The 21,492-nt window shown below is 40.5% G+C and overlaps 3 protein-coding genes across 4 annotated transcripts; all 3 read left to right on the forward strand.

Annotated features, from left to right (window-relative positions):
* Nucleotides 1-1,188: 1,188 nt before the first annotated feature.
* On the forward strand, nucleotides 1,189-5,313 carry srsf1b (serine and arginine rich splicing factor 1b). 2 transcript variants are annotated; one of them, XR_002278586.3, is made up of 5 exons: nucleotides 1,189-1,638; nucleotides 2,797-2,990; nucleotides 3,075-3,247; nucleotides 3,737-4,417; nucleotides 4,759-5,313. XR_002278586.3 is itself a non-coding variant. In XM_020653004.3 (4 exons), exons 1-4 carry the CDS (start codon nucleotides 1,445-1,447, stop codon nucleotides 3,923-3,925), a joined length of 750 nt encoding a protein of 249 aa, XP_020508660.1. In that variant the 5' UTR covers nucleotides 1,189-1,444; the 3' UTR covers nucleotides 3,926-5,313. The 2 variants fall into 2 exon arrangements, 1 of the variants encoding a protein (XP_020508660.1); XM_020653004.3 differs by having other exon boundaries at nucleotides 3,737-5,313.
* A 1,640-nt stretch (nucleotides 5,314-6,953) lies between these two features.
* On the forward strand, nucleotides 6,954-8,893 carry dynll2b (dynein, light chain, LC8-type 2b). The gene is made up of 3 exons (XM_020652990.3): nucleotides 6,954-7,110; nucleotides 7,844-7,988; nucleotides 8,079-8,893. The coding sequence occupies exons 2-3, from the start codon at nucleotides 7,857-7,859 to the stop codon at nucleotides 8,214-8,216; spliced, it is 270 nt and encodes an 89-aa protein (XP_020508646.1). The 5' UTR covers nucleotides 6,954-7,110; nucleotides 7,844-7,856; the 3' UTR covers nucleotides 8,217-8,893.
* Nucleotides 8,894-10,811: 1,918 nt separating this feature from the next.
* Nucleotides 10,812-21,225, forward strand: heatr6 (HEAT repeat containing 6). The gene is made up of 20 exons (XM_020653009.3): nucleotides 10,812-11,135; nucleotides 12,179-12,286; nucleotides 12,428-12,568; nucleotides 12,653-12,768; nucleotides 13,153-13,267; nucleotides 13,357-13,458; nucleotides 13,572-13,736; nucleotides 13,954-14,195; nucleotides 14,300-14,474; nucleotides 14,561-14,767; nucleotides 15,201-15,300; nucleotides 15,379-15,770; nucleotides 15,849-15,971; nucleotides 16,085-16,171; nucleotides 17,049-17,183; nucleotides 17,290-17,412; nucleotides 17,500-17,624; nucleotides 17,825-17,921; nucleotides 18,067-18,271; nucleotides 19,264-21,225. Exons 1-20 carry the CDS (start codon nucleotides 10,839-10,841, stop codon nucleotides 19,842-19,844), a joined length of 3,636 nt encoding a protein of 1,211 aa, XP_020508665.2. The 5' UTR covers nucleotides 10,812-10,838; the 3' UTR covers nucleotides 19,845-21,225.
* The last annotated feature ends 267 nt before the right edge of the window (nucleotides 21,226-21,492 follow it).

Raw genomic sequence — 21,492 nt, forward strand, 5'->3', positions numbered from 1 at the left:
CTATTAAAATGTGGCATGAGAAATCAGTGATTTGTATAAATCATCCCTATTATCTGTGTTAAGTATCAAAGTGTATGTTAAGCACAGTGATGAAAACACAATTAAACATTGTAATAAATGAACTAACTCTTGGAGTTTTAAGGCCATATTGAATACATTTCAATTTTATTATATTCATGTTGGAATTTGCAGTATTATTGACTGATGAGAGCTTTCTTGCCATCAAAAGCTCCAGAACAGCTTCTAGATCAGGGATGGGCAACTTTGGTCACAGCAAGGGCCATTCATTTAATTCTGACTGCTAGAGGGCCAAATTGTAGAATACAAAAAACGATAACAGTCAATTATGTCTCAAATTTAACTCAACATATATACCAGTGATCAAATATTATTATGGACATATTTCTGGTTTTCATGATTTCATGGTAGATTTTGTCATCTTTTCTTCATGTTTTGATGAAAACATGAAGAAAGGCCGCCAGTTGCCCACCCCTGTTCTAGATGGACATAAATGAGCTCACCTCATGCAAGCAGAGAACTGTCATCATGATAATATCTGTCTCTCCATACTGTAATCTGTTCTGCACATGTTAAATTTACAAATTATCCCTGCACTCAAATTCACTTCATTTGGCTGTCTACTCACCGTTATATTTTATAGTTTCTGCTGATAATATGTCTACACTCATGCACTTTAACTTTTGTCAATACTGTCCATTTACTACTCTGTTTTTGCACATTTACATTTAATCTTTCATATTTAATTTACAACCATTTACATCTCTGTTTTTGCACATTTACATTCAATCTTCCATATTTAATCTTCCTATTTAAGACTAGTAATGCTTAGTTAAATCCTGGTTGTATATATTCATATTCTTATTTTTGATATCTTTTAGTACTTATTTACTTTGTATTTAATATTATATTATGTTTAGATTTGCTAACATTGTGGGTTTTTTTTACTCATATTGTGTGTTTGGACAACCTGCTGCTGTAACGCCACAATGTCCCAGTTTGGGATCAATAAAGTAATTCTCTTCTATTCTATTCTAAATACTGTTCGCTGTTAAGTGCATGGTGCGCAGAGAGGGTGCGCAGAGAGGGAAGCTGTGATTCTCACTCCCGTCCTGTAGGGGTCGCTGCGTGGTGCTTTAAAACTAGTTGTGCTCTTTTATTACTTCCTTTGAAGCAGAGCGCATTGTAGGTGGAAAGCGGCCGCAGCCATCAACTTTTAAGCTAGCTTTTGTTAACATGATAGTTTGAACGTCTACCGCTGCGTTTCACAACTCTAGCTGAACAGTCGACGCTTAGTGCAACGAGCGTTTTTAATACTCACCGGATAATTTAAGTGTTAATTATTTTTAGAGAACCGAGGAGGGTTTTTTTTGTTGTTTTTTTTTTTGCATCGCTCGTTTAAGTGTTTGCTAGTTTCGTCGCCAACATGTCCGGCGGAGGAGCTTTCCGTAGACAATCCGGGAGCAACGACTGTCGGATATACGTGGGAAATCTCCCCCCCGACGTCCGTTCACAAGACGTCGAAGACTTGTTTCACAAGTACGGAGCTATCCGCGACATCGACTTGAAGAACCGAAGAGCAGGACCACCGTTTGCCTTCGTGCAGTTCGAGGACCCGAGGTGACCGGCAGCAGCTCTTCCACCCCCCCTTCTTTCCCCGCGCTAACTTAGGCCCCCTTTGTTACAACAAAACCGGCTTTCATTTGATATTTAAACACTAATCTTAACGTGCATTATCTCGTTTATTGTGTGTGAAATAATCCTGATTGCATACAGAATACCACGAATTACTATACAAGTTGTGTTGCATCAATTCGGGTGATTTCTTTTTTCTTTTTTTGGCGGCATCGGTTGTCGGTGCTGTTGCATTGGGCTTTTTTTTTTTTTTTTTTTTTTACATTTACATGGTTACATTTAGTACCAATCAATCGAGGTTATTGTGAACATGTAAGTGAAAGTGCCCTCAACTTGTTTTCTGCACACGGGGGTTTTTGTTTGCAGAGAAGTACACGTGGGGTGTGAGCAATCAGAGCTGCAGTGGTGAAGCCATTACTTGATGGACAAAGGGATTTAGGATTATATAGATAATGATTTTTAATATTAGGAGTTTTCTAGATCAAGCTTCGGCACCGTGCACGTTTTTATTTTTTTAATTTAATTTAACCTTTATTTATCCAGGAAAGTCCCATTGCGATCTTTTCCAAGGGAGTCCTGCAGTAAAAGTTAGTCACACTGACAACACACAGACAGCAATTCAAATTATAAAAAAACAATTAGCAATTAAAATTATTTTAAAAAAAAAACACACACAGTTACAAGTAAAGGAGGTCGTCTCAGGTGCTCTCAGCCTGGATTTAAAAGCATTCAAAGAAAATCAGTTCAGTTATTTTCCAGAAAATAACTATGTAAATTTCATGCAACAAAAGAAAATGTTTGATCCGCTTGTTTATCATTAAAAATGGGGATCACAGGTGTGCACTCATGGTGTGTAGTAAATTATGTGACTCTTAAGCCCTCCTTTTGTCTTATCTGGTGGTTGAACCTACTTCATTAATTTTTCTGTTCTTGTGTAGCACATTTTCCCATTTAAAGTATCTCATGGTGGTGATTTTAACTCCAGATATTCCACATTAGGGTTAAAAAAAAAAAAAATACCACTACCGCACTTTATTAGCATCTTCCAGTAGTGGTAAGATAACTGATACCCAGGACCCTTAACTAGTAAAGCTATGTTTTTTATTTTCCTGTCCTGACTGTTTGTTTGTTTTTTCCCCAAAGGGATTCTGAGGATGCTGTTTATGGACGTGACGGCTATGACTACGATGGCTACCGCTTGCGTGTTGAGTTTCCGCGAAGTGGAAGGGGTGGCGGAGCTGGTGGCGGTGGAGGTGGTGGCGGTGGAGCAATGGGACCACCGAGGGGAAGGCAAGGACCCCCTTCCCGTCGCTCAGAGTACAGGCTTATTGTTTCAGGTGAGTGCTGCGGACCTCGTCTTACATTCTACGTCTGCTGATAAATGTTGCAAGTCTAAACCCCCCCCAATCTTTTCTCACCAGGCCTACCTCCCAGTGGAAGCTGGCAGGACCTAAAGGATCACATGCGAGAGGCAGGTGATGTATGTTATGCTGACGTGTTCCGTGATGGCACCGGGGTAGTGGAGTTTGACCGCAAAGAGGACATGAGCTACGCTGTCCGTAAATTGGATAACACCAAGTTTCGCTCCCATGAGGTACGTAAAGGGTCACAGCCTCTGGCTAACTTTGATAAAGAATCACTCTTGGACTACGTGTTGGAATTGGAAGTTTTCTCAAATGAGGAAAGCAGGAGCAAGGGTGAAAACTGTAAGTGTATTTACTGCAGTAAGTAAAGGCCAAAGTTAAGTTTGAATAAACATGTAATGCTGGTTTGCATGATTACTTCTGACTTATGCCTGGGATTTGTGAATTGAAGATTATCTTTGACTGTAGAAAATCTTCAATGACTTAACTATTTATCAGAATACTTGAACTAAACAAACATGTAGTTTGATTTACTGTTGGTTGAACATGATTTCTGTAAACAGCTAACAGACAAATATGATATATATTTGTTCCTTCACAGTGGTTCTATGCTCTTTCACAAAATGATGGCTTGTATGGGCCCAACATTTCGTCTAACAGAGCCTCATGTTTTGCATTACACACGGTTGTTATTATTGACAAGTCATGTGTGTGTTTAGGGAGAGACGGCCTACATTCGTGTGAAGGCGGACGGTCCCCGCAGCCCCAGCTACGGTCGTTCCCGCTCTCGTAGCCGCAGTCGAAGCCGAAGCAAGAGCGCATCCCGCAGCTACTCTCCTCGCCGTGGCAGAGGCTCCCCACGTTACTCTCCGAGACGTTCCCGCTCCCGCTCTCGCTCCCGCACCTAGATTCAAGTCAACCAAAGCAAACGTGCCTCAGAGCCGAAGAGGAAATCTTCACATCACATAACAACCCCTGTGTACTCATTATGGATCATCTCGTATCACCCCCTTTTCTCTTGCTGCTTTGGGTTCCCTTTTTTTCGGGGTTTGGTTGCAGTTTTACATTTCTGCACAATGATTTTTTTTTTTTGTTTGTGTGCATGGCTCTGTTTCATACACTTCCCCCCCCCCCCCCCCCCCCCCCCTCTCTTATCAGCATTGCTTTCTGCTCACCATCTCTCTGGCTTCTCTACTTCATCTCATCATTTTCCTTGTATGTTTTATGTTACATTTGGAGAAAAAAAAATCTATACTTCTTTTATACATATACTACTGTCCTTTGACATTCTTGTGTGTCTCTCTGTAGAGTTCAGAGGAACAGGATAGGATTGGAACAGAGGAAACAGTTCATATTAGGATAAACAGGAGGAGGAGGAGGAGTCAAATATGGCACCAATGGTATGATTGCTGTGCCCTGTCAACTGTGAAATCTGCATTATAAGGCTGACAAGTTTATTTTCAAAAACTTGACAATTGAGTTTTGTTGTTAAATGTTTTTAGTGGTTACAAGTCTGTATGTTGAGACTGAACATTTCTGGTTTTTTTTTTCTTAAATCTTTCAGTAGCCAAAGTAAGTTTTATTTTATTTTTTTTGGGGTTGATTATTAGCTAGTGTCCCTTTTTTTTTTTCTTCTCAAAGTCAAGTCCCTCATGGATACATTTTATTGATATTTTCTTTATTTTCTGAAGGTGTGATTCTAACTTGCCTCCTTCTCTTTGGTTCTGCTGGTATTCTGAAGGTTTGGACTGGGCTCTTTGCCTCCCCATTCTGGAGACGGATCAGGATTCAGGATCAGATCAGGATTAGTTTTAGGCTTCAGGATGGATTCATGGAGCAGTAGCACGGGAACATTTTACTGGGAGAGGATCCGTGACTCTGTCCACATAACCCTGTCAAACCGGAAGAGTTGAAGTGAAATACATTCAAACTAAATTGGCTAGTAAATTCCCCCCTTAAAAAAAAACCATATCTGGCGGCACAGTTTCGAGCAAGAATTTTTAATTATTAAAAAGAACAGCAAAGATCGGCTGAAAACCAGGAGGAGGGCTGGGAGGTGCAGAATGGATCCACACGCTTAAGGAGAGTTGAAAGTAGTGGGAGTCTGTAAACAGTGAAGAAGGGAGGGGAGAGGGAGGACCAGGAGGCAACAATGGAATTTGACTTAAATGTGGTTTGTATTTTTTTTTTTCGTAAGTAAGTCTTTTTCTTAGGATGATTTTGTTTTTTCAGTTAATTATTCAGCATCTAAAGGCTTTATTCTCTTTTAATAAAAATTTCAATAACACAAATTTAATGATTGTCTCTTTCTTTCTGTGTTTCCTTAAAAGTTTGGGGAGAACATGTTACCTGTGCATTTGCTCAAACTATTCACTAAGAGTTACTTCAGACACTTATTAGAAACAATGAAAAATACAAAGCTTGGGAAATGTTATTAACGGGTTCTACCAAACAAAACCAGCGAGTTAATCTGACTTGTTCAAGATTCTGCACACTGAAAAATCCATAATAAATCCCTATTGAGCAATGGTGACTTGCACAGGTTGGTAGATTTCATGCTGGGCTCTCATTGGTTGATACATTGAGTCTGTTAGGCCATTATGTTTATCAAAATCATAATTATAAACTTGGGTTGAAGAAGAAACCCCCTCCAGCAGAGAAATATGAAAAAAAGGTGTCTGCAGAGTGTACATTGATCATTTGAACATTAAGGTCAGTTTACAATAGCAAATCATTTTATTATGAAATAGTTAGAGAATCCTAATTGGCCTCATTTTGTTTAAAAAAACACAAAAACATGTATTAGAGCTTCCTTTTTGATTTCCAGAAGTTAACTGAAGTTTCCCAAAAGCTACTATTTCCCAGTCTTTCAAATGCATCCCAAAGACTACTTAACCTGCGTCACATCCAACCTCAGCCTTTCAGGTTGATACTTGTGTTTTCCCCAAATAAGGAGAAAAGATCAATTACATATTAACAAACCAAAATATTTACGAAGCACATTTAATTAAAATATATTTGCGTTTAGAAAATGTAATCGTATTGTAGTGTGGTCGAGAAAATGTTTGTCCAATAAACTTTATTACAGAGTAGAAATGTATACATACAAAATTACAGCATAAGTGCAATATCATGAAATGAATAATTAGAAAGAGGTACGTAAAAGATAAACAATATTAAATGAAAACCTTAAATCATACAGTTTTAATACCTTTTTTTTTGTTTTTCACGAGGTAATCGTTTTTAATGATTCGGTTTTTTATAATGAAAAGTAAAGAAGTGTGGTTTTATTTTGTTAAATTGACATTTCTGAATGTAAAGCTGTGCTAGGAATATATTGAGATTTACAATTAAATGTTGATTTGTATGTCACACTGAATTTCAAATGGCATTTTCCAGAAGCTCAAAAAAAATAAATTGTTTTGAATTCAATCTACAAATATCTTGTCACAATAAACAGGTATATACCAAAAGACTGTAAATGTACACATAAGGTATGAACACATTATCCAGGATAGATGAATAACAAACAGTCTCAGCATGGGGTAGCCACAATGGACGTCAATTACGTCATCGTTCTGCATTACAGACAGTAGCCTATACCTATTAATGGATAAATAATTGAGATGCGTACAGTTTCTCCAAAGCACTGTAGATGCCCCTAAATACATTAACATTGTTTTATAGTGCTGTGCATTTCTTTTTCTTTTTTGGGCATTACAGCTGACTGTAATCAATAGTCTCTTGATCATGCATACTCTCGTCCCTGTTTCGCTTGGTGTGCAAGCTGGCTTCACGGTGCAGATCAATTCAATCGATCACCACGATCAACTGGATCGATCACTCCCCTCTGAAGTTAAGGAGGGGGGGGGGGGGTGAAAACGGTGCATTCTGGGTGGAAATAAGATGCAGACAACTGTCCGCAAGTGAAAATCGCCGTCACCAGGGTGGAGGCTTCGCTCCAGCCAATCAGCCAGCAGAGGTGGTGAGCAGGGCGGGGCTAACACTCACGCTTTCCTTTCTTAAATGAACCAAGAATTGTGCAGCTGCTCGCAACGCACGCTTCTAAATATTAAAACTTAACACAAAGACGGTGAGTTACATGTTTATGTGAGTGTGTGCATGGTTCCGTTTGCAGCAATTTAACTCTCTTCATCACTATCTGCAGGTGAGAGTGATACTGAGCTTTCTTGGCGCTTGCATGCTAATCTCGTGTGCTCTTGTTCTATTTGACCAGAGGAGCTATATTCCACTTTATGTTGCGTTGTTTTCTGAATACAGCAACACTTGGAATTAATATCATGCCCGGTTTGTTAAAAGGGGAAGAATCTTAATTTAATTTTATTAGCAGCATTAAACCAAAGTTACGTTGCTGTCAGCCTAACAGTGAAAGTGCATCTCTGTATCTCTGTCAGGGATGTGTTTCTGGATAATGTCAAGTGACCTCTCTGCTTTTACTGCCAACTCTCATATTTGCAAACATGACCCACTATGTCTCACAAACCAACTGTGATGTATCTTATCCAACTACGATAAGTGATCCAGAAGATGTTATTTGACATCAAGGCTTTCCTTAAAAGTTTTCACAAGGCCCTCTTATCCAGTCTATTCAGTTTGGATAAGCTGCTAGACTCAATTTGGCTCATTTGCAAATCATGCAAATCCTAGCTTTCAGAAGGTCCAATAGCAACAGTCAAGTGACTTGTTTGTGTCTATAAGCAAATGTTGCAGTCCTGAGAGCGGACAGTGAGACTCTGTTACATAGAGACTTGTGGGACTAGTAAGAAACGTGTGGAATCTGAATATGACTTTTTCTCCTTTTTCAGTCAAAAAGCCAACATGTCTGACAAGAAGGCAGTGATCAAGAATGCTGACATGTCTGATGAAATGCAGCAGGACGCAGTGGACTGTGCTATGCAGGCCATGGAGAAGTACAACATTGAGAAGGATATCGCCGCCTATGTCAAAAAGGTACGTTGGATCCGTTTTTTTAAAAGAGTTGTAATGCATGTTGTGAGTAGTCTTTTATCTGTAACTGTAATTTTTTATCCTTTTTTGTAGGAGTTTGACAAGAAGTACAACCCAACATGGCATTGCATTGTTGGGAGGAATTTTGGCAGCTACGTGACGCACGAGACAAAGCACTTCATCTACTTCTACCTGGGTCAAGTAGCCATTCTACTTTTCAAGTCAGGCTGAGATCAAATCCAAGCTGTTCTTAAACTCCTCTTAATTCAGCCTTTAATACTTGGCGCCATGCTGTATATTTGCTGCCACCTTTCTGCAGACATGCTCCCCTCCTGGTTTCCTGCTTGCTTCAGCCAGCTTTTGTTTGCCTTCTCCAACACGTCCACAGAAAGTGGATGGTGTTTGTCTGGACTGGCGATGTGTCCTTCATGGAAAATGTGAATGTTAAAACCACTTCCCATGCCATCTCTTAGTCAGCATTGCTCATGTGACAGACTCATCATGATTCATAATTTCTGAATATTCTTTTTGCTGTACTGTGATGCGCAGACCATGTACATTTTTTTCACAAGAATATGTTGTATAATAACTTATTTTTCATGTAATTAAAACAAGCAACAGAATTTTTTGTTAGAATGTTTTTTTTGTTTGTTTTCAATGTAGACTGAGGTTGAATAGAAACTGCAGACGCTGTTGCTTTCACTGAATAAAGAATATGACCTGCTGAGAGATGTCAGGTTTTGTCCATGTTTAAACATTCCTGTTTCCACTCCCGTTGTGAATATTTAAGTGTTGCTGTTGCACTTCTCTGGAATGTAATTTGTCAGAGGTTCTGGTAATGTAATAACTCAACATGTAAATCGCAAAAGACCTTTGAGAAAGTAAATTGGTTTCAAACTGTGTGTATACATGTGCTTGGTGTTTGCTTTACTTGCATTTACAAATATTTTGATCTCTTATTGGGCCTGATCATTTGTCATCATGAACACTCAGGTTGTTTCAGGTTAAGGACCAATCACATTTTCAGCAATACATTTCTTCCATTCTCCAGAAAAAACTACTGGATGCAGTGCTCTATCAGATCAGACAACCACTAGTTCTTCAGATAACTGATCCTGGCAAGTGGCATGGATATTACTTAGCAGGCGAAAGGCTTTTTCATGAAAATTAGTTTCTAAAATGTTAGTATTGACTACCAATAAGGGAGAGGAAATGTTATCTGGGAATATCCTACTGAAGGAGTTGAATATAACCTGCAGATATATGTATTTGTTTTTCATTTTATTCAGTACCCACTAAGTTTTAAAGGCAGTATTGTACAAAGTTCCTGACAGTCACATGACGGTGAGCAATCTCATTTAAAGACTGTTGTCACGATTACTTAATCAAGAGATGGTACTGCTATCAAAAACTGATGGATTATCTCGTTCAGTTTATCCAGCTGAAGTTTTAGATGTGCCTAAACATTTTGTTAATAATATAGAATCTAATTTATTTAATTTTTGAAAGGAAAAATAAGCCCCACTATTTAAACAGAAATATAGTATGTAAATGAATGAATGTATGAAGGCAGCTTAAACATACCTGGTTCCATATATTATACATATATACATTATCAAGTAGAACTGGACACTATACTAAGAACAGACATTAGTTAATACGCTCAATTTCTAATCTTAACTTTGACAAAATTGGTGGCATAGAATTTCTAAAGTGTGATTTTGATGTAAATAAACAAGTGCTCTTGCTCTTTTATGTTGGCTTCTCGCTTACAGACACAATTTCTCTCCCCCCAAACATTTAATATGGGAAAATAAAAAAATCTAATATAGTCACTTTGTTATGACAAATGGTGCCAAAACAATATATGGTTTATTTCTTTATTGATTGATGACAAAGGTGACTTACTCACATACACTGAGTTCTTACTGACATTTGGTATTAAAATATCTGCAAGGAGTTCTTGCATGTTATTTAAAACTGCTGTTTGACAGCAATGTGCCAAGTGAACAGTCAATACTTAAGACAGATGTTTTTCTGCCAACTTCAACATGAAGGATAACGAATGTAAGACAAGAATTATTAGACACTTTTTTAACTGACTTATAAGAAAGCCATCAGGACTATATGGGAATTTCCAAAGCCTCGAATTGCTCTCTTTAATTTTTTTAATTTAATTTAAACCTACTACTACTTGATTTTTGTTTATTGTTGTGTTGTTGAACAATGATTGATAAATAAATCAATCTCAAAAAAAGACTGTCGGTGGACCTGACTGTCAATTTACTTTATCAGAAGTCAAATTCTTATATTCTTTAATAGTCAATTCAAACCTTTGCCCGATTGAATGCTGGAATACTTTATAATATTCTAAATGTAATTTTAGTCATATCTACAGTCTATGGCACGGGTAGGCAACATGCGGCCCGGGGGCCACATGCGGCCCTCGTCAACCCTCAATGTGGCCTTCAGGTCAATTTTTATATATCAAAACATAAAGAAAACATGACAAAATCTACCATGAAATCATGAAAACCAGAAATATGTCCATAATAATATTTGATCACTGGTATATGTTGAGTTAAATTTGAGACATAATTGACTGTAATCGTTTTTGTATCCTACAATTTGGCCCCTCTGGCAGTGAGAATTAAATGAATGTGGCCCTTGCTGTGACCAAAGTTGCCCCATCCCTGATCTATGGTTATTTCACATGTAGGTATTGCTGCATTATTACGCAGTTGACGGTATACCCAGTAGGAGGCAGTAATGAGCCCCACATAAGGAAGTCAGACTTCAAATGAAGAGCGAGAACAACTAAGCAAAGCAACATCCCTTTCCGAGTCAAAAAGTATGGCGGCTCTCACCGGGATGTCTGAAGTGTCCACAGTGAGCCGAAGTGATGTCTCTGCTTATCCCTCGGTGGCTCTGTCCGCGGAGGCCGCCCCGTTCACCCCGCTCAGGATGGACGGGTGGCAGCTCGGCTCATCGTCGGATGCAGAGAAACAGTTCTCCCGCTGCGCCTCAAAGCTCAGAGGTCTGCGGGGAGACTCGGCACAACTCAGGGAGGAGCTCAACATACTGTTTGACCAACTTCTCTCCGAAAACTACAACAAAACCTTCGACCCCACTATCAACATCCGACCAGAGGTAACTGTTACGCATGGAGATCAAAGCTGCAAAATGGAAAGAGTGCACTGTTAACACGGTCACCTGTTTTACAGCGAAACACCATTTTCTCACAACTAGGTGACTCAGTTTTTCTTGACAACAATAGATAAACTGGCGCAGGTGTTCATCAACCAAAGATAAGGGTGACAGAGACTGGGGACCCCCCATGGGGACCCCGCACTGTCACTGGAGATAACGTAGCGCACAGTCACGCACACGCACTAACAGGCCAATCCAAACACTGGTGACAGAACAACACAAAAGAATACAACATCTTCAGTAATTTATTGTTGGAGAGGCTAGAAGCAGAATACAAATAATTTCCATTTATACATGGGTGGTTCTAGGCAGGGGCAAACAGGGGCCAGTGCCCCTGTAACACTGAACTTGGTCCCCCCCTGTGGCCACCCCTCCAAAAGGAAGAGCCCCCCTCATAACACATACACAGTATTTGTATGGTATTCATGGTATCATAGTATTTAATGTTGTGTGCTATTATTTGGCATAGTTTTCTTTTTTAAAGCGATCATCTTTGTCTATTTTTCACCTGGGTTTAATGTTCCCCTCTGAAAAAACAACTGGCCCCAGTTTGGCCCCCTCCGTAAAAGTGGTCTAGAACCACCACTGCATTTATAATATACTTTAGCACTAAGTTTACAAAGAAAACTTAATAAATAAACACACAGGTGTGTCTATCTGTTATAAAGAGCAGCAGGCATGAGCAAACTTACATTTTTAGTATTCTTACTCAATAATTTCATTTTTTCAATTTTCATTTTACTTAGTGATATAGTTTTATTTAAAAATGTACTATTTTCTGGTGTATATTTTTAAAATGAGGCGTAAAGTGTACAATTTTCAGTGATTTTTAATGTAAGTTTTGCTTTAGCAGCACACTCATTCAAGACTTCTTTAATTGCATCTTTTGATTGGTGTGTAGCTCCTGCTCTCTAAATCAACATTTGTGATATGAATGAGTTTTTTGTTGTTGTGAAAGACATTTCTGGTTGTTTCCATTTCAGGGTGTGTGCAGTCTGCTTAAGCACGCCAGCAGTCTTGTTCCACTGAGTCAAGAACATTTAGTCATCAAATTCTGCCAGCTCATACATCATCTACTTAACCAGCTCAAGGTAACGAGTATCCCTAAGTAACAGCAGAGCTTTCATCATGTGCCCATTATGACTGAATACGTAAATTACATGCATGTTCTTTCTGAGCCCTGCTGGCATTGTCTTTGTTAACCTTAAGTTCTGTTTTCTCTCGTTCTGTAGGTAATAATGGATGAGCACACATTGGATATATTGGTGAAATATACAACCAGTGCGTTAAAAGTGTGCAGTACGTGGACACACTCAGATGTTCTCCTTGCACTCTCCACAATAGTGTATGGTAATGGACCTCAGTGCCACCAGGTAGGCTCATTAACAATCTGCCTGAAAAGGGGATTTTTTTTGTAAATGGTTACTGTATTCACTTCAACGTTTCCTTTTTCACAGCACCTCAGCAACTTGCTGCGTGAAGACGGAGTCCTGCTGCAGTATAGTTCCCCATCTCAGTCAAATATGGAGCTACGCCGTGTTGCTCTAAACTGTATGGCCAACATTTGTCTCAGGTAGGCTTTTGCATGCTTACAGATCAAGCGAAACTGTACATGTATTTATGCAACAGGGTCCAATCACTATCATGAACATATCGAGAATGTTCAAGTGCATATCGAGCTTCCCTAACATTTTCTAAGGAGTAATACACAAATACCAACTGACTGGTTAACACTGAGCATAAAGAAGCTTACCTTTACTTCAGGGGTTGGTAGAGACCCAAAACAAAGCTAAAAGAGTGTTAATGACATACTTAACAGATTTCCTATTGGATGATAATGTTAGTTTTTGTAACATTTTGAATGTTGCTTAAACAAGCAACAGACAAGCACATAAACACAACCAAGCATTTATATGACAACGTTTTGACGACTGACATATCACCATCTTTCCTGCAGGATCCCTGGTCAGCCCCCTTTGGATGATCAGTACAGAAGTGTATATTTCAGTGTCTTCCTGAAAACACTGCAGTCACCCAAACCTCCGGACACTGATGAACTTTTCTACTGCATGGTGAGGAGAAGTGCACTGTTATGAAACATTTCAGAAGGTGAGAAAACAATACATAAAGTCGTAGTTGACCCATGCCTCTCCTTGTGCAGGTGGTCCAGGCCGCGCTGAAAGGACTTCAGTGTTGTCTCTCAGGAGGAAAGTGGAAATTTGGTGGAGGAGAGGACCTTGGATCTGTGCTGGCCTTGTTAAAGGTACCAGATTGTAACACATTTTCAGATTCTTGTGGCGTTTCATTTTTCCTTTGTCAATTTTCCTGCGCAGAGAAAACATCATAGTTTATAATGTAGTAATGTGTTTTCTGCAGAGGCTCATGTTCCAGGGAGCTCCAGGTGTGAGTGTAGAGTGGCCTGCTGTGCTTTACCCAGCAACTCTTCCTCAATATGAGGGTCTCCCTGCGTCCAAATCTGCTGAACCAGAAAAACCTGCTGAAAGACCAAAGGACGCTGCTCTGCCAGGCAAAACGTCAGGGGTAAGGGTAGCCACCCTTTGTTCTGCACTATAAGTCTTTATTCCTATTTCATTGTGTCCCCTTTTTAGAAGTATTTTTTATCCAATCTTGATTTTGTTGATTTCTTTGCCAATCAGCAAAAATGAACTCTAGGCTTGAAAAGTCTTTCCTTGCTTTTTTTTTTTTGTTTTGGTTTGAAATTTGTGTTGACAGTTTCACTTATAATTTTACTCCTCAGAATAAAAAGAGAAAGTCCAGAGGAAAGGGAAAGAAAACGAGCGCAGAGGATAGCCGAGGAGACGACGGAGAGGAAGACGATAAAGTGTCGGCTCCTCAGAAGGGAGGAGGAAGAGAGGGAGGCAGGGGCAATATGGAGTCCTTCTCAAAACCCTCCGCTTTGTCTCTGTACCCATCCTGGAAGAAAAACAGTTCTGACTCCGAGTTTTCTGACCCAGAAGGCAATGCGCAGTGCAAATTAAGGTACACTGGGATACTCTCCACATCATAACTAACAGTCTGTTACGTACATACCAGCAGTTTTTGCATGAAGGTGAAAGATACCTTTTTCTGAATCTCCCTTTCAGACTGTACCACGCTCGTGTGCGTCAGGGAGCTCTGCACTGTCTTCTAGCGGTGGTAAAAAGCATCGAGAAAAGGACTCTGTACAGCTTCTGGTCCTCCTTCATCCCAGACTCTCCTATTGGAGGGTTGCCACCTCTCACTCTTCTCACAATTATTCTCAAGGACCTTTCACCAAAGGTACGTATTACCCCCCCCATACAGGTATACTCAGGTTACAGTTATTCTGGTTATATTTGGTCATAGCATATTTTCTCTCCTTCAAGGTGCGTGCGTGTGCGCTCCAGGTCTTGTCAGCAATGTTGGATGGCTCCCGTCAGTTCTTGGCGGTGGCTGAAGATACCGCGTCTCCTCGTACATCTTACACCCCTTTCTCCTTCTCATTGGCCACTGCCGTCAGAGAACTGCACCGTGCTCTCAGTCTGGCGCTGCTGGCTGAAACGTCCCCACAGACACTCACACAGGTCATAAAGGTACGAGGAAACCGTTTGATGTCTTTGTCTCCTGTGTTCTGTGCTCTCTCCTCTTACCCCGCATCTGAGCATAGAAACATGTTTGAATGAAAGGAGTAAAATTACAAAATTACAGAACTTGTAATTTTTTTTTTTACTTTTATCAAGACAGGTTCAACTGTCTTTAAGGGCTGTCATCAAAGCCCTGGTTAACTTCACATGTTGAGCTTGCTTGTACGGCTACACATTATGAGAGATCTTGATAACAGTTGGAAATGATCTAAAAAGGTTTCAAATGCCTATCTTGTCACTTTTTTATTAAATAAAAAACTAAATGTGGCTCTGGCAGCCCTGTGAGAAATGGAAAGACAAATCTAGTCAGAGTCTAAATTTAGACTTAAAACGAGATTCAAACAAGTTTTCCTAACAGCTTCTCTGCACCTTTCTTTGTTAGTGTGTAGCCTACCTGGTGGCAAATGCTCCGTACCACCGCCTCAGACCTGGTCTGCTCAGCCCGCTCTGGAAGCAGATGCGTCCTTATGTGCGCCATAGAGGTCTGTATTACACTCCCCCACACTTAAATATTTTGTGACTTTCTTTTTTTTTTTTAAATACTCAGTCTTTGTGTCTAGATGCAAACGTCCGTGTGTCAGTCCTGACACTTTATGGGGCTCTGGTGACAACTCAGGCTCCTCTCCCTGAGGTGCGGCTCCTTCTCCAACAGCCAGAGGGCAGCACCAGCTCTGGCTTGTTAACGCCGCAGGACTCTGCTCTCAGCTGGAGGCAAAGAGACGGCGTGTCCTCACCCTCTCGCACACCAGGCTCACTCTCCCAGTGGGGTTCTTGCACACGTTCACCCCGGGCTCCCCACACGCCGGGGGAGGAGGAGAGTTCTCCGCCGTGGCTGCTGCAGCTGTGTGTGTCGCTGGTGACTCAGCCCAGAGAGGACCAATCAGACAGCGAGGGAGCCGGAACAGGAGGTGTTTCTTTAGAGCCCTCCCCCGTCCGGCTTGAAGCTCTCCAGGTGAGTGATATTCATTGAGGAAGAGTAGGCCCGAACGAGATGTTCTAAAGTCTGATTGCGAGTCCTTCTGTGCTTCAGGTCATGTCCCACCTAGTGAGGGGTTACTTCTCTTTAGTGCAGACATGTCTCCGTGATATCGGGCAGGTGAGCGCTCGCTGCCTCAGGGAGTCAGACCCCTCCATACAGCTGCATGGAACAAAGGTAACACCTTCAAATGCCTCTGACTTTTTTTCACCTTCTGAAATGCAGATGTCATAATACACATGAGATGTCGGGATCTGTGCTTTGAAATCTCTCATCGTCTTTTTATTTAGTTACTAGAGGAGTTAGGGACCGGAATAATCCAGCAGTACAGAACAGAGAACAAAGTGCCCGAGAGTTCAAGAGTCCCCATGAGCCAAGTAAGTACAAACTATTTCTACAGGTTGTACTGAATCATCAGATAGTTTTACTGTTTATTCCTTTTACGTTGTTAATTTATTATTTTCCTTTCCCATCATTTAGATGATCTCATATTCAAATGTAGATATTACTCAAGACTAAATGAAGGGTTGGTCATTTTCAAAAACATGCATGATTTTGAAAGTAGCATTCCCTCAGTGCTCCGTCTACACCCCCTCCCATCTGTGCTCCCTCCGTCATCAGTGATGTGCTTTGAGTGTGGGCAAGTGCACGCAAGGGGAAGAGAACGAGCAGGGAGGCGTGATTGGTTCATCAGTTTGGTACCTCGTGGCAGACAATGGTCGAAGTTTTTACAGGCTTACAAACTGCTACAGATGATGGATTATCTTCATTCCTTGTCCAGAGCACATGGATTATTACTTTATGTCAGGCCTTAAAGACAATTTCAACCAAAATCTTCAAAAGTGTATCTGGAGAAAATGACCAACCCTGCCTTTAAGGATAATGAGGAGGGGGGGAAGTAACTTTAAAAGGTTTGAAAGGAAGTTTTCTCAAATGTTCTCACCTGCCGATTATTTATGTTACTCAAGAAACATTTATTCAGTTTTTAAACTTCTTATGTGAATCATTTAAAATGATCCCCTCTGTTTGATCATATGATCTAATCATGAGTTTGAAAAAGTGGAATTATAAACAAATGCAGCAGTTTTGGTCAAAGGTTTCCATCAAAATTATTCTTAACACATTTGAAGAGAAACACATTTTATAGATGAATTATAGAGAATTTTTTGTTGGGAAAGTTGTTGACAGAAATCAAAGTTTAAGGCCTGGAAATGAAGTAATTTGTCTTAAATTTCATACATATGTATAATGCAGGTGGTGCTGTTTTGGTCTGAGGTCCTGAGTGGCCCCCTGAACGCAGCGCTTCAGAATGAACAACATCCCACGCTGCAGACGAGCGCCTGCGAAACGCTCTCCTCCATCCTGCCTCAGGCCTTTGCTCAGCTGCCTGTGAGTTTTCTCTCAGTCTCAGTTTTTTTTTTTTTTTTTTTACACAGATAATCTTCTGCATCATCAAGCTTTACCTTCTACCTTCTGTATTGTGTTTTCTTTTCAGGACAAGACCCAGCTGATGTGCATCACCATGCTTCTGGGACTGACCTACAGTGAGAACTATCTGGTGAAGACTGCAGCTGTCAGGGCTTTGGGGGTCTACATACTGTTCCCTTGTTTGAGAGAGGTGCTGAAGTGGACCACATAGCAACATGCTTCTGGTTATCATCCCACAAAGATCTGTTATACAAGTTGTGTTTTGGTTTTCTTTCAGGATGTGATGTTTGTGGCAGATACAGCAAACACTATCCTCGCTGCCCTTGAGGATCGGTCTCCAAATGTCCGGGCGAAGGCGGCTTGGTCTCTCGGCAACCTGACAGACACGCTTATTGTTAACATGTAAGAAAACTTGCATACAAAGTGTGTTGTAACATTACATCAGAAACCTAATTCATTTTAAAAAGAAGAAGGCATGTTGAAAGAAACAAGGTTTTTGGGCGTAAGAAAAACCTTGTTTTGTTAGTGACTGATTTGAACTTTTATACATTAATTTGAGTATACTTGTTTAACCGCGTCTTTCACTCCTGTCTCTTTGTCAGGGAAAGTGTAGGTGTGGACTTTCAGGAAGAGTTATCAGACATGCTGCTCCTAAAGATGCTGCAGGCAGCCACCCGAGCATCAGACGACAAAGACAGGGTGAGAGATTTCACACTTTTACACGAAAGAATGAGACACAAAAACTCATGTTTGTTTACTCTTTCCACATTTTATTCTGCCACGTCATGTCCTAGTCATCTTTGATTTTCTTTTAAACCACACTGAACTTGCTCCCTCCCTACAGGTGAAGTCTAACGCAGTGCGAGCTCTTGGGAATCTGCTTCATTTTCTGCGTCGGAGTCAGATGACCCGGTCTGCGTTTCAGCGCCCGCTAGAAGACGCAGTCCGTTCTCTGGTTAAAACTGTGCAGTCAGAAGCCACGATGAAGGTCAGATGGAACGCCTGCTGTGCATTAGGAAATGCCTTCAGAAACCCCTCTCTGCCTCTTGGTAAGTATTTGTCACGGCTCCTGTTGTTTGTCCGGCCTGTGCCGGGGCAAAGGAAGGGTACCGTACTTGAGCACGGATTCGAGTATTCACACTCATCAAACGAACTGGACTTTGCGTGCTTAGGCATGGTACAGATTGCCTAGTGTGAGTGTGCCTTAAGAAGGGGACCTGGTCTAAAAAGTGGCACCAATTGGTCGTGTCTTAAACCTGTACTCTTTATGATGACCAGGCGGGACCTTAATTTCAAAAATGTCAAACTCAAGACTAACGTACAGTAGTTAGCTTTGGACAGAGCCGGTTCAGCTGTTTCCTAGACTGTAACTGTTTCTGAAGAGGAGTTATGGAATCCATCAATGCCTTACAGTCAAATCAGCCATGCCACTTGTTTTGCCTAATCAAGCAAAACTCCTGAATATCATCAAATCAGATGAGTTAAAAAAAAAAAAAAGGATTCGTACCCCTTAAAGTTTTTACCAATAAAGAAATGAGCTACAGAGACCAAAAACATTTTTTGTACCAGGATGTCAACATGGTAAACACCTGACTTCTGCTCTAAAAATGGGAATTATATAATATGGGACCTGATCATAGACTGTATGAAACATAGATTTCGGATCAGTGACCCAGAGTTAAGGAGCCAGCCTAAAGTGGACCTTCAAAAACTGCATATTGTTTTTGTTCTTCTGCATAGGCTTCATATTTCAACACCGCAGGATGCTGCTCGGTGTCCCCATGTTTCCAGTCTTTGTGCTGATCTCGTAAACAGCCTGCAGGTGTAAGCTTTTTATAGATATCAGAGTAGTATAGATATGGAAGAGAGTAAGCTTATATCCTTCAATTATTTTTTACCAGGTGGATAAAAGCTGGTTGAACAAGTTTTTATTTATTTATTTTTTTTATTTATTTTTTTTATTAGATTGTACCTGACAGTGATTGATCTGAAGTTAACAGTAAAAAACTTTCCAGCTCATCTTTCTTTCTTTCTCTGTCAGACTCAGCCCCTTGGTCTCGTGATGCATTCTCTGCCCTCTGCAATGTCGTCACCTCCTGTAAGAACTTCAAGGTGCGCATCAAGTCTGCGGCCGCCCTAGCAGTGCCCTCCGATCGCAGCTTCTATGGGGACGTGAAGCGGTTCAGCTGTGTGTGGCGTTCCCTGGCCACAGCGCTGGAGAACAGCGAGGACACAAACGACTTCTTAGAGTACCGCTACAGCGCCAGCCTGCGACACACACTCTCTCACGCGCTCCTGCACCTGCTCAGCATCAGCCAGTCGCTGGACATGCCAGCGCTTGGGTCATCGCTTTCTGGGAATGAGGGGAGGGGCATCAGAGAACATTTGATGAAATATGTTAGGGCAGAGGAAGGAGGAGGAGAAGGAGGAGGGGGCACAGAGGGAGGAGAGGGAGCACAGGGGGAGAAGGACACACGGGATAGTTTCACCCCTCAGCAGAGAATTGGAGGTCTGCAGCAAACTCTGATCAGACTGAAAGGGCTGGAGGCCGCAGGAGAGGAGGAGAGAGGAAGGGAGGAGGTGGTTGATTTCCTCGAGGATTTGTTAAAGACTTGTGAATAAGCTTAAAACCCCAAAAATAAATGTTTTAATGTGTGTTGCTTTTGCAAATTGTCATCTGTTTCACAATGTTAACCTCTCCTGAAAATGGAATGGTCTTTTTTTTGGTTTAAGTGATGGCAAAATATTAGATCTGCACCATGGGAAGGCCTCATGTTCTCTTAAGGGCTTGACAGTCGAAGTTGCAGTGAATCCATGACATACCAGGTTCTGCAGATACATTTGGGTACCGAAAGAAAGTGTAGTCTGGCAACCGATTTTCATCAAAACAAGACGTGTAAAGTGAAGGGACTTATTTAGGGTTGTTCTAGTCTTCTGTCCTCTCAAAGCCCTATTACACTAAATTCATCAATTCATACACACACCGATGATGGAGGATGCTATGTGAAGTGCCAATCAGTATTTACTTATCACATTGATATGCATTCACACCCTGCTGGCTATTCCCCTATGAATTATTGGGGATTCAGTACCTAATGACACTTGGATATGCAGACTGCAGGAGATGGGGATCACGTTCTATGGATAATGTGCTGACAGACTTTTTGAGTCATCTCAGACAGCTGCCATGAGCCAAACTGGAGCATTCACTTCATCAAAAGGATGAAGTGAGTCATGTGGATAATTGTAAAGAGTGACCCGATCAGGGTTGTCATTTAGAAAGAAGGTGTTACCTTATCATTCCTTTGTATGATCTGTTTGTTACATGCTGCTTTCCTGAGGTTGACCATCAAAACACTAAGGTTAAAAAGTGTGAAAGTAACATGAAAAAAACTGTTACTTCCTCTCCCACCTCTTCCTCTCCACAATACACTGAATTCATGAAAGTGATCAAATGATCTTATCTGATGGCTCAAAGAACAGGAAACGTGTAGATATCACAGTTGCCTTGCTGGAAAAATACTCCTTAATTAATTTATTTTTTTCTTTGTTGACAGTTTTAAGTTGCTAGATTCTATATCAGAAATATAATCAACTGAGAAAGTGAGGGATAATGCTCAATCATGTCACTATCAAGGATTCTATAACTAAGAGGCCAGAACCTCAACCTTTATCAGCTGTAACTTTTAAGTTATGTGCACATTAATGCTTTGGTTATAATTATAAATGTTAATATTGCAGTAACATAATGGCTTCTCCTGTAACAATTGTCATTCACTTTTACTATATTATGATGCTTTTACTTTTATACTTCAGAGGTATTTTGAATGCATAGCTTAGCAATGTGACATCATTTTTTACTTCAGTAAATAATCTGAATACGTTCTTTTACACGTCTCAGTGGATTTTATGTTATTTTCAGATGATAAAGTCTGTCTGTATTCCAATAATTGTTTTTGTGTTGGTCTATGTCAGATTTAACAAAATAAAAATGTTGCTTGGATATGTATTGATTTTTTGGTTTTTCCTCAAACATCCTAAATATGTTTTTTTTTTTGCATATTTAGGACACAGTTTATTAATTCCACGTATGTGTCCTTATTTATCGTTTCATTTTTCCCCTTTTCAATTGACATAATAAAAAGGCATGAAAACTGTGGACTGAGGCCGACATAAGTTAAAAACACCAATTTCACACTTGTGGAGCTTGAAAAGGGGGAAACAAGGTTATTCTAATACAACAAATCCACCCTTGAATACAAGCTACAGC

This window comes from Labrus bergylta, chromosome 14 (assembly GCF_963930695.1).
Source record: "Labrus bergylta chromosome 14, fLabBer1.1, whole genome shotgun sequence".
Taxonomy (NCBI): domain Eukaryota; kingdom Metazoa; phylum Chordata; class Actinopteri; order Labriformes; family Labridae; genus Labrus; species Labrus bergylta.